Genomic DNA, 15724 nt, shown 5'->3' with positions numbered 1-15724 from the left:
GAGCGGGACGACTTGCCTGAATCGAAGCAAAATCTAACCTTTATTTTCATTGTGGTACATTGTATTAAGCAAAAACTTCAAAACGTTTGTTCGCCAGTAAGGCCTTTGTTTTGAAAATGTTGACCGTGAATACCGTTATTAATTCTGGCTGGCTTGACACTGGTGGTCCAACATTGTACACTACAAACACCGGGGCTGTGCTGGAATATAAAACATACCCACCTAACGTTATATCACGTTTACTGCAAGAGTCAAGACTACTCTACCTCATTTAGTATACATGAAGAATTTTCTATTATTCCCGTGAAGGGTAGATTTATTCAGTTAATGTTTTTGATAAGCTGTATTATCTAACACCGGAGTCACTGCACTGCGTTTTGTGCGCGCAAACAAGTGCTCTCCAAGTGCTGTCCCGCCCCTCCCACTCCTGCTAAGAAAGAGTCTAGAAACACCAACATTTTTTTTAATGACGAACTAGCATTATGGTTTGATTGCGTCCCTTGTACAGCTTTTACTTATGTAAGTAACCCAAGGCCATTTCGGTGGTGGTAGTTATTTGTTCCACGGTAACATTTTGATTGAATGCCAGTTAACTTAATGTTATCTATTTGTTTATTTAGCTGTCGTTAGCCTGTTAGCCGGGAAAGTTAGCAAGGAGTAGGAGGCAGAACTTGAGTTAGCTAGCTAAACGGTAACAGTTAGCTAGCTAGAGCTGGCTGGTGGTTTAGTGTTAACGTTACTGGACTTTTGTTAATCTTTCTCTGCCTCTGGCCCCTAGCTCACCATAAGACATTCAAGCACACCGTAGTTACTTACTAGTTAACTAACTGAGAGAATAGTTCAGTTAGCTGGTTCCCTAATGTGAATTAGTTGACCTAGTCATGTCAGCACGGGTATTGTCAAATGGTGTGTGTGTGTGTGTGTGTGTGTGTGACTGTGAGAGAGAAAGGAATCGTGTAATTGTTTGGGAGGGGTGAGAGAGAGAGAGCTCAGAGAGAGAATGAGCTAAACACTAGACATGCTGTCATTTGCCTGCAGTTCTTCAGGCTCTAAGCTGCTGAAAGCGAGGCCAGAGGAAAAGATGGGGGTGTGACCAACTGGAACAGAGAGACACTCAGCGAGAGAGAGAGAGAGAGAGAGAGAGGCTCAGTCCCTATCACCTGTTGCAGCCCAAGAACAAGAGCAGAGAGGAGGAAAACCCAGCAGACAAGCTGTGTCATGATGTCGGAGGGAGAGGGGAAAGCAACTCCAGCTGCAGAGGGAAACAAGGCAGAGGCCACAGCAGCACATGTAACCGGTAACCAGCAGGGACCAGGCGGAGCGACGGTGTCCCCGCCTGCGACCTCCATGCCCCCTCCTGCCACCACAGCCACGGAGGACGAGGACGAGAGCGAAGACGAATCAGACATTCTGGAGGAGAGTCCCTGTGGTCGCTGGCAGAAACGCAGAGAGGAGGTAAAGGAGGAGCAGGGCCAGAGAGAGGGGTGGTGGATGGTAATGAGAGAAAAGGATGGACAGTCCAAACCTTCAAAGAGTTATAAGCCGTTATGTGATGGGTCACATCCACCTGCATCAATCAAAACCAACTTAAGATTTTGACTGGCCCTAGAGCATGTATACCAAAGTGATGAAGGTCAATAGACCAGATTAACACATACAGATTTGTGGCCTTGATTGCACTCTCTATCAGTCAACTTGAAAATGCCTGTGCAGACATGGTTCCTTGCCTGTGCTCAACAGAGGTGTCAAGTTTTATGATGATTGGACAAACTGTTGAGGAGTTATGCCAGTTTTGTGATATGCCACACCGTTTCTCAAGTTCTTTAGTGGGACTTTATCCAATTTGTAATTTAGAGTCATAATGACAGGACTGTGCTCAGACTGGTTGGTGCATTATTCAATAGAATTTAGTGTTGAAAAATGGGATGGTACCCAACAAAATAGTCTTTAATAGAGGATCACTTGATTCCGTTAGTATTTTTTCAATACTAAAGTTTATCCGATTCAGCCATTTTATAAATTATTTATGTATACCATTAAAATAATGATATGTACCAGGAAGTCAGCAGAGAGATTGATAGAACTTAAGAGAAGGAAAAACAGAAGGAGTTCAGGTGATTGAGGTGAATGAAAAGGGAAAATGGAGAGAACGAGAAGGATGAGGTCAGTGATGGATGAAAACGACAGCACTGGATCAGAAACAGGAAGAGGAGAAGGTCCATGGCACTTATGTTATTGAGGTTTTTTGTTTTTGCATTTTTTTTTAATAGTTTGTGTTTTGTCTCCTGTTTTCAGGTTGTACTGCACTGCGGGCATGCGTTGTCTCATAATCTATTTTTTCCATTCACTTCTTCTGTAGGTGAATCAGCGTAATGTCCCAGGGATAGATGCTGCCTACTTGGCCATGGACACAGAGGAGGGGGTGGAGGTGGTGTGGAATGAAGTCATGTTCTCAGAAAGGAAGAACTTCAAACTGCAGGAGGTAATGCTTACTGTTACACAGTTAGCATGGGGAAACTTGATAGTGTATATTTGTATTCTCCATTCTAATACTGGGATGACAGGCAAGGATAGTTTAAAAGCAGACTGGTTTTGCTTTGCCAAAAAAAAAAAAAACAGGTTTGGGTATGAGGTACTGCAGGTAATTTAATAGTGACTTGAGATGTAATTGTACAGTTCATAACATATGGATTGGGACAGTGAGCTAAATATAATCTTTTCAGTGTTGACTCATTCAGTAATAAAGGTGTCACATTAAAACGTGAAAGAGGCAAAAGAACAGACTTTTCATCACAGCTCTTTATTGGCCTCGATGTTAAACCATGTTGAAAATGACAAAAACACTTTGAATTGTTCATCCACATTTAAAAATGGCCTGGAAAATCATGTTTCGAAAAATCAGATTTCAAACTCTGTTTAATTTTTCGCTTTGCTTCTGCAGTGGGTTTCTGATGTCACGTTTAAATGGGTTCTTTGTGTAAATTACGTCTGACACTGGACCATTCGGCGCTTTTTTTTTTTTCAAATTGGTGATGGGTGAGGGGGGCCGGAGGAAAAACCTTTGGCAAGTACTGTTTTAAAAGAGGGGCTAAAGAATGATGTTGAAGTGCCATGGTGAATTATTTTGTCCTCTGCTAGCTTAGCAAGCAGTTTATCAAGATTAACTAACTATCCTCCCATAAGTATTGGTTTATATAGTTATATATAGTTTATATAATTTTGTGGACACATTATTTATCATTCATGCACATTAAAATCAATGAAAGCAAATTTTAATTGCAGTCTTGTCATGATGTCATTAGCTAAAATTAATGGGATTGCAAACATAACTGTTCCAAGTTCTCACTCTATCTGAATTTTGGGCCTTGAATCCCCCTGTGCTCATTGGGGATTTGTGCAATATTCAGTCAGTGAAATGTAAGTGTGTGTGTGTTTAGGAGAAAGTGAAGGCAGTGTTTGATAACCTGATCCAGTTGGAGCACCTGAACATTGTCAAGTTCCACAAGTATTGGGCCGACACCAAGGAGAACCGGGCGAGGGTGAGTCTCAGACTTGGCAAAACATTCACAGTTAGCCTTGAAGTTCACCAGTTCAAGTCACTGGACCTGTTTTTGGAATAAACCTGTTTTGAAAATGGTAAAACCACTTAAACTTGTTCAAGATCATTTAGAATACATTTCCAGCTAACCTGTCAGCTTCAAAAATAGTATCAGCACTTCCAAAATAAAATAAAACAAGCACTCCTTGTGTCTTTTCCCCCAATATTTGAATAATGTCTGTCCTCTAATTTGCTCCTCATTCTTGAATGGTTTATTTCACGTCTTCCTCAGGTGATTTTCATTACTGAGTACATGTCATCAGGAAGCTTGAAGCAGTTTCTGAAGAAGACAAAGAAGAACCACAAGACAATGAATGAAAAGGTAATAACTGTCAGTATATAGAGGCAACAATAAAGCTTTGTTTTTAAGGATAAGGGTATTTGAAACGTCTAGGCCCTAAATGACCCAGATATCTTGTGGGACGTCAATAGCCCCTTTATCACAACAGGGAAGAGCGGGGCTTTCCAGTGCCAGGACCAGTTCAAAAATATTTTGAACATGGGATTCAAAAGCAGTATTTAATTAGTCTAGCAAACAAATAAAAAGCCATTTGGGTATCGGTAAGAAAATGCAAAAAGTATTGCAAAAAATTTTGAATTTTATTTTGGACAAAGTTAGATCACATGATGTAAGCCGTAGTTATCCCCGTTTTGGAAACTGGCCAGTAAGAGCTCTGATAAGGTGTGTGGTTCTACAGGCTTGGAAGAGATGGTGCACACAGATCCTCTCAGCCCTCAGGTTGGTTTCCATTTCTCAGACAATGCAATAAAATCAATACAGTCAGTCACTCACAGAAGAATTCACCAAACATTGAAAACAATCCTATTTTGACCCATTGTGGTGAAAAATGTCCAATCCCTCTCTTATATAGTTTGTATGCATGTGTGTGTGTTTGTTTGTTTTTTCTGTCCTGCAGTTACCTCCACTCATGTGACCCTCCCATCATCCACGGCAACCTGACCTGTGACACCATCTTTATCCAGCACAACGGGCTCATCAAGATCGGATCAGGTATGGAATTACACTGGGTTCCTCCCTGGATGTTATGTAGCGGACCTGGGGCAGCGTCGATGGACTCAAATGACACTCAATTATGGATTGACTGATAGGAAATTTCACATGATTCTACAGCAGATTCACAAGGGGAACCTCTGTTACATGTATTTTTTAACAATACAGACTACTGATACCTACAGTTGCTGAAATGTATCAGCACGAAAAAAGGAACAATCGAATCCTTTACTTTTACTGAACAATATAGACTTGTCATTGGACAAAAAGTGGTTGCAATTTCCATTTTATCCATTAGAGAAATATAATATCCTTCCATGCATGAAAAAGGCTGAAATCATATGATGTCATATTTGTTTGATGGTTTGGCATCATATTCTTTTTTTATTCACTACTTTCTTTAATACAGTTATTTTAGCCTGGTATCGTCCCACTATCCATCCAGTAGCAGTGATGGTGGATCCCTAGTTACATGGTTTGTGGTGAACCCTGCTGACTGAGACAACAGGCTCAAGTCCAGCCTCTCCAGTCTCTTTGCACTTTCTCCATCTCACACTCCCTGTCTGATAAAGGAGAATGCTTGCCAAGTTCCTATGCTAAACACTGTAGTTTACAAAATGTACAGATAATATTGATCTCCCTGCTTCTTCTCCCTGCCTCCTGTCCCTCCCTCTCTTTCATACTCTCTTTCTTGTCTTTCTCACCTCACCTCTCTCTGCTCTCTACTCTCCCTCCCCTCTCTTCTCTCCTGTTGATTCTCTCCTTTTGTCTTTCCTCTGCAGTTGCTCCAGACACCATTAACAACCATGTGAAGACGTGTCGCGAGGAGCAGAAGAACCTGCACTTCTTTGCCCCAGAATATGGAGGTAGAGATTACAAAACAAATCTTGTATTTACTTTTGTTGTTCTTGGACTTGATGGTCTCCCATGTGGAGACACTGTCTGCTGACCTTCGGAGTAAGCCAGACGATTTAAAATATATTGGTAAACATTGAAAATGCATTGGCGTCTTTGGGAAAATCAGCCTATTTTTTTCCTTTATCCCTAAGATTTCTTGTAATGATATCTTATACTGACATAACACAATAAAATGTGTTGCTTGTGTTGTGCAGGCTAAACATGAAAAAGCCTCTAAGCCTAAATCATCTACTCATGACAATCACCATTTTCACTCTATTGCTTCTGGGAAGACAGTAGCCGTACTGACAGTGACGTTTCTGCATCTTAAATTAAGAAATGACTAAGCTTTGATATATTATCTATATATCCCCTCTTTTTTCCTTTTTATTCTCTCTCTCTCTATTTAGCTGTTGCTGATGTCACCACAGCTGTAGACATCTACTCCTTTGGCATGTGTGCCTTAGAGGTGAGATGGAACCCATAAAACATGATGGAATGGCCTAAGCCACTTCCCAAAACAATCTCCTAACGTGTGTGTGTGTGCGTATGTGTTATAGATGGCGGTCTTGGAGATCCAGGGGAATGGAGAGTCTTCCTATGTTTCTCAGGAGGCCATCAACAATGCCATACAGTCCCTGGAGGATCCACTGCAGAGGGTAAGGAGAGGAGGAGGGAGTGTGCTTTTGCAGGATCATGAGCATGTTGAAAGATTATCCCATAATTGCATAGGGTAAGCTTATGTTTTTGTGTATACATGTGTGTTAAAGCCCCCAAGGTGACAACTATTTTTCCTGTGCATGTGTGTGCATGCACAAAAATATGCCCACACCCAGATGTTTATCCAGAAGTGTGTGACCCAGGTGTTTGTGTTTCATAGGAGTTTATCCAGAAGTGCCTGGAGTGTGATGCTAGTAGAAGGCCTACAGGCAGAGAGCTGCTGTTTAACCAGGCTCTGTTTGAAGTACCGCTGCTAAAACTGCTGGCTGCGCATTGCATTGTCAGCCACCAACGTAAGTCTTAACGCACACACACACACACACACACACACACACCACATCCGTCAAGCATTGGGTGGTTGTCCACTGCCATTGTCCCACAATATTTCACATCAATGAGTTGTTTTCGCCCACAGGATTGCTGGAGGCTAGGTGTCTTTTTGTTTTGGTGCACTATTCTCCATCAAGCCACAGTCATGCATGAAAAGGGAGATAAGCCATTTGGGAGATACTGGAACCAGTGTGCTTTGCACCGACGGTCATGCCATGCTCAAAGTCACGCTTTGGCCATTCTAATGTTCAGCTGAACAGTAACTGAATCCCTCAATGCCTGCCTGTCTGATAAATAGCAAACCATGTGCATATCACTTTCTGTAGGAGTGATCAGTTGTCACGAACAGGAAGGTTTACATAATAAACTGGCGACTGAGTGTATATTGTAATACAGTTTCACACACAAACACTTAATGCACTAGATCATCTGAGTGTAATACACACACACACAAAAACGTGCATGTACGAATTGCACTATAAGCGCGATGTGCTCTCTGGGTCACGAGTCTTTTCCACACTCTCGCACGCCATCATCTGCCAGCGAAAACTGAAGCAAGTGTCAGAGGAAAGTGTTTTATAGTAACGCCCTGTATCATCTAATCAATCCTCAATGTTTTGTGTTTCTCCAGACATGATTCCTGAGAATGCCTTGGAGGAGATTACCAAGAACATGGACCCCAACCTGGTCATCGCTGAGAGGAAAGAGGGTGTTCAGCTCAAGTAAGGGAGAGATAATCTTGTTGCCCTTGTATCACCATAGGCTCATATCCATAGATAGTTGGTGTTTTGAATTAATTGGAAATGATATATTACCACAGTTCTAATTCTGTGGTCATAAGACCAGAAACAGTAGAAGCAAGTCTTATAGTCTTATATCCTATATCGGCCTACAAATGCATGGGTTTTTCTTTTTTTCTGTAGGCTTTCACAGTTTCCTGCCTTGGAGCTGGATAAATTCCTGGAGGATGTGAGGTAAGAAACAGACACAGCACCTGTACAACAAGGATCAGAGCAAACCCATTCATTATATTGTACCCTCAATTCACTGTTTAAGCATGCAGAAAGCACATTTGCCAGTCGTGTGTGAGCTATCAACCAATCAAGTCACATACACGGAGTCTGTCTTCGTTTGTTCTGGTTTGCTCAGTCTATAGTTTACAATTCCCCAAAGTCCCAAAGATGCAATACACTATCCAACCACATGGGGGCAGTAGTAGACTATCTGTCTTTAGTATTTGTTTTGTCTGTGTCCTTCGCTCCATGTTCAGATCTGATATTTTCTCAATTTGATACACTGCCCTCAGAAAGTCTTCAACCCACTTGACTTTTTCTGCCTTTTGTGGTGTTACAGACTGAATACAAAATGGATTAGGTTGGTCAACAAACTACAAAAAATACCCCATAATGACAAAGTGAAATTGTTTTGCAAATTTATTGAAAAATGAAATATAGAAATATCTCATTTAAACCTCTGTGTTAGTAGTTTGTAGAAGCACCCTTGGCAGTGATTACAGCTTCAGGTCTTGCTTATGTCTTACGCTGGATTTTCTCCCATTCAAACTCAGATTTGTCCTGTAAACATAAACCTAAATCATCACCCCAGTGTAAGGTCTTTGGCTCTCTGAAGCAGTTTCTCCTCCAGAATTTACCTCTATTTGGCTCCAGTCAAGAGGGTTGAATACTTTCTGAAGGCACTGCATATTGCTTTGTGTGGAAGAGAGAAACAATGTTATTTAAAATGTTTTGTGTTATATTGTAAGAGATTCAGTTGCAAAATACAATTTTCTCTCTCTCCCCCTCTTTTCTCACTTTCTCTTACTTCCACCCTCTAATGCCTCCCTCCCCTGCCTCTCCCTTTCTTTCTCCCTCCCTCTCCCTCCCTCTCTCTCTGGGTCAGGAATGGTATTTATCCACTGACGGCGTTTGGCCTGCCTTGTCCTCAGCAGCCTCAACAGGAGACCGTTAAGTCTCCCATTGTCACCCCCTCGGTCAAATCCCCCACCCCTGAACCCGCAGAGCTCGAGACACGAAGGGTGTGTGAAAGTGTGTTCTGGGACTGTACCAAAACCATTAGCTAACAAGACAGTTTCTGTAACCAACATGTCATTCTGAGAACCATTTATATGCAGATTTCCATATATCTCCTGTAGGTTGTTCATATGCAGTGTAACATTGAGCCAGTCGAGGAGGGAGCAAAGTATCACGTAAGTCTCTTGAACATCTATGGTCTTCTTTATTGATCAAAATCTATACATATTTATTGGTTGGCCATGAATATTTCAACATGCCACCAATTCAGAATTATTTCATGGGCAATGTAAGGTCCAACAATGTAATATTATTCAAAGCCATTTGTTGTTGTTTTTCCCCAGGCATACATGAAAGTAAAATTACCTCAATTCTTTTGAATTTAATTTTGTCTGTTGTTGTCTCTCCCATCTCTTGACAGCTAACATTACTGCTGAAACTGGAGGACAAACTGAACAGACATTTAAGCTGTGACATGTTACCTAGTAAGACCAACTCTTCTATCACACACAGACACACATACTCAGACATGTGAAAAGTTTCATTTTTTTCTAATGAAGATTCTTGTTTAGAATTTTTGTCGTACGGGTCACATCCCTGTATAGTGTATGCAAACACACACAGACACATACATTTTACAAGTATCTTCCTCCAATCCAGTCGGCAGGTTGCTAATCTTTCTTTAGGTGTGCTTTTCCTATTCTTGCTTTAAATGTCTGGGACCAAATTCATGTAAAAATGTGGCTAGAGAAGAGAGACAGATAGACATGTCTCGCCTGCCCCTGTGCGGCGACCCCTCTGTTGAGGGGTATACATGCACCTCTACACATGTCTCGGGAAGATAGTAGAAGAAAACACATTTCTCAATGCATTGTGTGTAATATAGAGATTAGGCAAACATAAAAAAGATATTTTCAAATCCTTCTACATAAAATCTTCTGATCACTGCAATGAGCATCTATACCCAAAACCAGAATATCATACATCACTCATCTGGCTTGCCATGCAGGTGCAAACAACTCCCAGTGATTAAAAGATTACCAAGTAGGACTTTCTCCTTTTAAATGTCCATCACTGCCCTCCAATTTCCAATCAGTCAATATTACAGTGGTTCCTGCAATCAGAGGATCATTTGATATCACTGAAGGATGAGATTGAGAGAAAATAAGAGGATTTGAGGTCATTAAGGCAGGCGTGTGTGTGTATATGTGTGTATGTGTGTCTTTGTATGTAAGTCCACTGTCCCCACACTTTGTTTTGTCCCCATACATGTATGTTAAAACAATAAGTGAGTTTTATATTTACAGAAAGCATCTCTGCATTAGTCTCCTGTCCTTACTCTCCTGTCTGTTTGACAACCTCTGATAAACCCATGTTCCAGTGGGAAAAAACACACACCTTGAGTGTTGTCATTTTGGCCGCTCCTCAGGCGGTTAGTTGAGGTTTAGGATAAGCTTAGGGTTAGGGAATGAATGTAGTCAATGAAGGTCCTCACAAGTATACTAATACAAATGTGTGTATGTTTATATGCCTGGGAGCACAGCCTAGTCCACTGTCCCCTCTCAGATTTTACCCCCCACATAGTTTTGTCCTTATGAATCTCCATATGTGCACACTGAAGCGTGTGTGAAAGTGAGAGTGAGATTCCAGAGAGAGCTTGGAGCTCAAATGGAGTCACAATATACGCAAGGCCATTTTAGGCTTCCCTAGAGAGACCGCCTGCGTCGCTGATGTCTCATGAAAACCTTGTATCTCAACATTTTGGACATCTTTTTTTCATTTGGACTGAATAATAAAATTGTTTTTTAATGTGGAGAGTAGGTTTCATAGCATTGGTGGGCGTCAAATCTATTTAAAACACATTTTACTGTGAGATTTTGCTCCTTTTTGAATTCCTAAAATTTTGACTTTTTGGAGATACAAGATTTTCATCTGGCTGTAGTGTCACTGGCTAGACCCAAGGGAGGAGGAAGAGAAAAGGATATAGGATACACACAACTGTTGCAATGGTCAGGAGAATGTGGGGAGTATGATCCAACACACACACACATACACACAGGTATGAGAGGCATGTGCAGTGTTGCAGGCGTGTGGAGAATGCGAGGCATGGCTGCAACTGACAGCTGACTATCTGTGTCAGGAGCCAACCATCTCTTCACTGGCTTTTATGTCACACACACACACACACACACCAGTCGTTTTTCACTTTCTCTCTCCCGCTCTCTTTTGCTTTCTCTCCCTCACTATCTCTCTTGTTTTCTCTCTTTCTCTCTCTTTCTCTCACACCCTAATTCCACTGGTGCACATACTGTAACTTCACATACACACACACCCACACACACCAATCTATCTCGCAGACACACCCTGTCCTCTCTGGCCTCTCTGTACACACTCCCTCTTGCTGCTATCAGAGGATATTCTTTGAAGCCTTCCTTATCAATATGCCAAAGTCCAAAGTAGCACTGTACTGGGTCACTAGCTAACTGGACCACTTCAATTTTACTCCTTTCCTCTCCTGGTCCTCCCACACCCAACACTGTGTTCCCATTCACTGAGTGTTGAGCTAGACTGTTGATTGGTCTTGCTTTTCCCTCTAAAGTAAGGAGTTAGGTTTGCAGGCCAAAGCACTAACGAGAGCGTAAGCCTCTTTCTCAGCCCCAGTGCCAATCCCCTAGCCCCAGCCCTCTTTCCCAGCCCTGGCCAGGTGGTTGTGGGCTGCTGGTAGTTTTTGTTTTCAGAATATCAAGGTCTTTGGACACTCCTCCCACTAACAATTTATTCCTTTTATTTTGTCTTGTCCCAGTCACATTCCTGGTTTGGTTATATATTGACAGCTAGTTGATTAAAAATCAATAGACCATGAAAACGCCTCCACTGCCTGCTGGCACGGGCAAAGATTACCTTGATTTGGGGGTGTAACCAAACATAATGTGTGCAATAATTATGATCCATTTTTCAAAGTCTAGCTCAGGACCCAAAAGTTGTGCGTGCATGTGTGTGTGTGCGTGCGTGTGTGTGTGTGTGTCACCATGTTTGCGCGATACCAGGGGAGGTAGTGAGTGACTGCTACAGAAGTGATGTGCAGGTGTTGCTACATGTCTGTGTGTTACTCTCACTAACTGGGCCGGTGTGTGTTTCAGATGAGAATGTTCAGGAGCTGGCTGGAGAGTTGGTCCAACTGGGTTTAATCAGTGAGGTGAGTGTCTGTGTGTTTAAGAGAGACTATCACATTCATCATCTGTGTGTGTGTGTTTGTGTGTGCACATGTGTGGGCATGCACAGGCCAATGTGTATGTGGGTGATAGGTGAGATCGAGGGTGCTATTTTTATCTTGAAGTGTTTGAAACTGCAGGTGATGTTGAAGAGGTGAGGTGACCCCCGTCTCTCCCACACACACACACACACACACACACCTCCCCCTAGAGTTTTATGCACATTTACTGATACATACACTGTTATCTGCCCACACATACATTTAGTCATCAACAATTACATACCACCACCACACAAACACTCACTCACACTCACACTCTCTCACACACACACACACACACACACACACACACACCTACCCACGCTGATGCCATATGGTCATTCCAGCTCTCTGTGGGCTCGGGTGTTATATAAATTCTCCCACATTTTCTTCCTGTTAATGGATTTCATAGATATACAAAACACTTTTCTGTCTTTTCCATCGTACTGACGTGTGTGTGTGTGTGTGTGTGTGTGTGAACCATACTGTTGATCAAAAAGTGCATAATCTAACTGGCAAGTCTTGTTCAGTGTATTTTTTGTTCTGTCCTGGATTGTTGCAAATATTTGTGTTTTCTCCATAGGTGGACCAGAGCAGAATAGCCTCTGTGGTAGAAGAGGCTTTCACCCAAGTTCCTCAGTAGCAACGGTTCCCTCCGCCCGGTTACTGTTTCTCTCAACCCTGTTACATTTTCTTCATAATTACTCAACGCAGTCACTGTATGTAGTATTTTTCCCAGCTTTTCTTGGAATCAAAGTTTAAAAGCACACAATACCCTTCAAGAGCAAACATAAGGCCATTTTTTAGATGAATTCACGCTCACTCAGAAGCCATAGCAGTGAATATATACAGAGCGTTTTGCATGATATACTTTAATTGTGTTCATGAGAAAGTCAGCTGGTAAATTGTCTTCATTGGAAGGTAAACCTCATTAATGCTGAGTTGTCAGACTGTATCACACCAATATTGACTGGCTTACTGGCAGGTTTACGCTAAAACCCACCACCTCTCAAGCACCTGGTTGTATTATATTATGGGCTGGTCCTAGTTGCATTGTAGGTTTCCTGGCCTAGTGCTGGTGGGTCCTCGCATGACAAGAAAGTTAGTATATTTGAATGAGTTGGGGTCCCAGAGTGAGAGAATATATTTGTTAATGTGTCTTGTGGTGAGACACTGAAAAGAAAACCTTGATGAGAGAGTGATTCAGGCCTTCACTGGAGCTACTCCAGATACTCCCTCCCACCTCTCCACATCTGTACCAGTTTTTCCTGGTCTGATCTGCACCTGTTGACCACCACCACAACACTCTATAACTCTCTCTCCTACAGATGGGAGGGATAACTCTCCCTCCACAGAAGAATGTACAGCATGCCATCCCATACTGGTTCCCCATTTCACTTGGTTCCTCTTCTCATTTGGTTCTCTTTTTTTCTGCTTCATGCAACAGAATCTTCCTAGCCCTAACTTTGACTTTTGTGATATGTTCGACTAACATATCACCTATGAAATCAAATATTTGGCATAATTTGAGTTACAAAACTGGAAAGTAAAGGTGGGACCTTCAAATTCCACTCTGTAGGAATTTTACAGTAAATATCCAGGATTGATATGCTCCAAAATGCTGGATTTGGACTAAAATCTATGTGCATCATAGCAGTCGTATTTAGGGCTAGCATCTTGCCAATTTTCTCTGGAGAAGAAGATAACTTAGTTACTGTGAGATACAAGTCAGTGTTACTCAATTTCAGTTTATACGTGTTTGTTTTTATATTTTGCTTTTTAAGTTCCTCTACCATATGCCTTCTTGTGGATTTACACATACGCACATGCCTTAAAGTTCTCTATCTCAGTTTATTTTATTCATTGTTTAACTATTTGCTGCTCATTGGGTTCACACATGCTACTCTGCCTTTAAAGTTCCATTATCATCTGGTCACCATGTTAGACTGCGTGTGTGCTGAACTCGTGTATGCTGAACTCGGCTGCCATATACTGTGGAAAGAGAACACAGCCTTTTCCTCATTTACATCTGTATGGGAGGGTCAGATGGTTTATTTATGTTATAAATGTATGATGTATATTTTTTTTCTGTTTTAACTAAGTGTTTACTGTGGTGTCGCGTAGAAGCCACATTGTCGAGAGTCTGAGCCAATACAATACTGTAGTGTTTCTGTTGCTGTTTTTGTCAGGTTGATAATAGACCATGTGCTCAAAATGGGACCTACTGGTTTGATGTCATTGTCCCTCCCACAGTGCATAGTGCATCCAAACATCAACTCAAAGCTTTTATATGGAGTTTATAAACTATACTCTGTGCTGTTCAACAAGGATTAGACTGTGTAGGAGCTTAGATGTTAGAGGAAAAGGCAGTGGGTGAGAGCAGAAAATGAAAAAAATTCAACAGTAAATTCTGACAGGTGGGAGAGCTGGATGGTGTCAGACCACAAGGACACCATCGTTTTACATTTGGTCCGTTAATACATCTTAGGGCTGGAGTCAAAGCTCATTTGATACAGAGGGTTTGGCCATCCATGTTTACATCCTGGAAGCCATGTTGATGCTTATATTAAGGTGAGGGAGTTGCCAGTGACTGATTTGTGACCTTTTGGCTCAGCACCCTCCTAGATTGTGTCCAAAAGCTCATACAATACAACACCATTATAGGAATGCACAGAAAATACCACCACATTATTCTCAACACATAAAGAAACAAAAAAAATCTCCAGTCAAGTATAGTTTTATTCTGTACTTGTTTAATTGTCCTGGCATTTTATTGACAGTATACTTAAAAAAGTCTAAGTTAGTAGATTCAAAATGCCAGCTAAATAGGAGACTGTGAGCTTTCAGACAGAGCTGTCATCTGATGCTGGTTGCTGGGTTGCTTAGCAACAGCCATAGAGGTACATTGTGAAGCTGACTTGGCTGCAGCTGAAAACCGAAATTGCCAAACTCAATGATTGATTCAAATTAATAGACCTGTCACTTTCGCAAGGAAGAACTCATAAATTATTGTAACATTGTCTCTATACTGTCGTGTCATGCTGTCAGTTGGTTGACCACTCTTGCAGATTGGGGCCAAAATAAAGTTCAGTATGGTTTCAAATATGTTAACTTCAGGTGTGCTTGATTTACAATGCCAGACACTTAACAGCGTCACTTATGAGATCCTGTAAATCCAGCGCCCCTTGTTTATATATTTCTGCAGTATTTTAAGTGTTTATTCAGCTACTGTTGTGCTCCAGTCTGCATTCTTGCTATACTGTAGTCCATCCAATGAATTATTGACTTTTTCTTCTGTTTCAGCGTTTCCATTTGTGAACAGCTAAGATTGTATAATCCAAAGAGATGTTGTTCTGAGGCTAGTTGGGAGAATGTAAATGTCTGTTTCCTGTATTGATAGTGTTAAAACCAACCAATGTGACCATCAGAGAAGCCTTATACTGACTATCTCTCTCTCTCTCTCTCTCTCTCTCTCTCTCTCTCTCTCTCTCTCTCCTTCACTATGATGTTCAGACTGTGTTTTTATCAATCTGTATCTTTTCCACCCAGATTGGTGGTGTTGAAACAATGGTTATTAAATAATCGTTTGGGGTGGGCAGCTTCAGCCCTTTACTCAAGGATGTGAGCTTTTGGTAATGTTTGGTTCTTCATGTACTTCATGTGATATGAATGGCACTTTGTGTGTGCGTGTGCGTGTGTTGAGACATGTATCCTGACAAGAATCTGCAATGTATGACTTTGGGTATTCTTTCAAATAAATATGTTAAACAACAACTATATGCCTCAATTCCTTCTTCTTCTTTTTGTCTACATAAATATAAGTAGGCCTAAGAGAAGGACTCTACGCTCTGCATACTGCAATTGCATTTTCATTTCCTGCAGAT

At 41.5% G+C, this 15724-nt stretch overlaps 1 protein-coding gene across 1 annotated transcript; it reads left to right on the top strand.

Moving 5' to 3' along the window:
- The first annotated feature begins 435 nt into the window (after positions 1–435).
- LOC139929171 (nuclear receptor-binding protein-like) lies at positions 436–15607 on the top strand. Its single transcript, XM_071921973.2, has 18 exons — positions 436–519; positions 1039–1455; positions 2360–2482; positions 3438–3539; positions 3831–3920; positions 4297–4337; positions 4516–4610; positions 5393–5476; positions 5918–5976; positions 6068–6166; positions 6388–6520; positions 7189–7279; positions 7481–7531; positions 8457–8592; positions 8710–8763; positions 9009–9072; positions 11728–11783; positions 12424–15607. The coding sequence occupies exons 2-18, from the start codon at positions 1219–1221 to the stop codon at positions 12481–12483; spliced, it is 1575 nt and encodes a 524-aa protein (XP_071778074.1). The 5' UTR covers positions 436–519; positions 1039–1218; the 3' UTR covers positions 12484–15607.
- The last annotated feature ends 117 nt before the right edge of the window (positions 15608–15724 follow it).

The sequence above is a fragment of the Centroberyx gerrardi genome, chromosome 1, assembly GCF_048128805.1.
Source record: "Centroberyx gerrardi isolate f3 chromosome 1, fCenGer3.hap1.cur.20231027, whole genome shotgun sequence".
Lineage (NCBI taxonomy): Eukaryota > Metazoa > Chordata > Actinopteri > Beryciformes > Berycidae > Centroberyx > Centroberyx gerrardi.
This window is presented reverse-complemented; position numbering and strand designations above follow the sequence as displayed.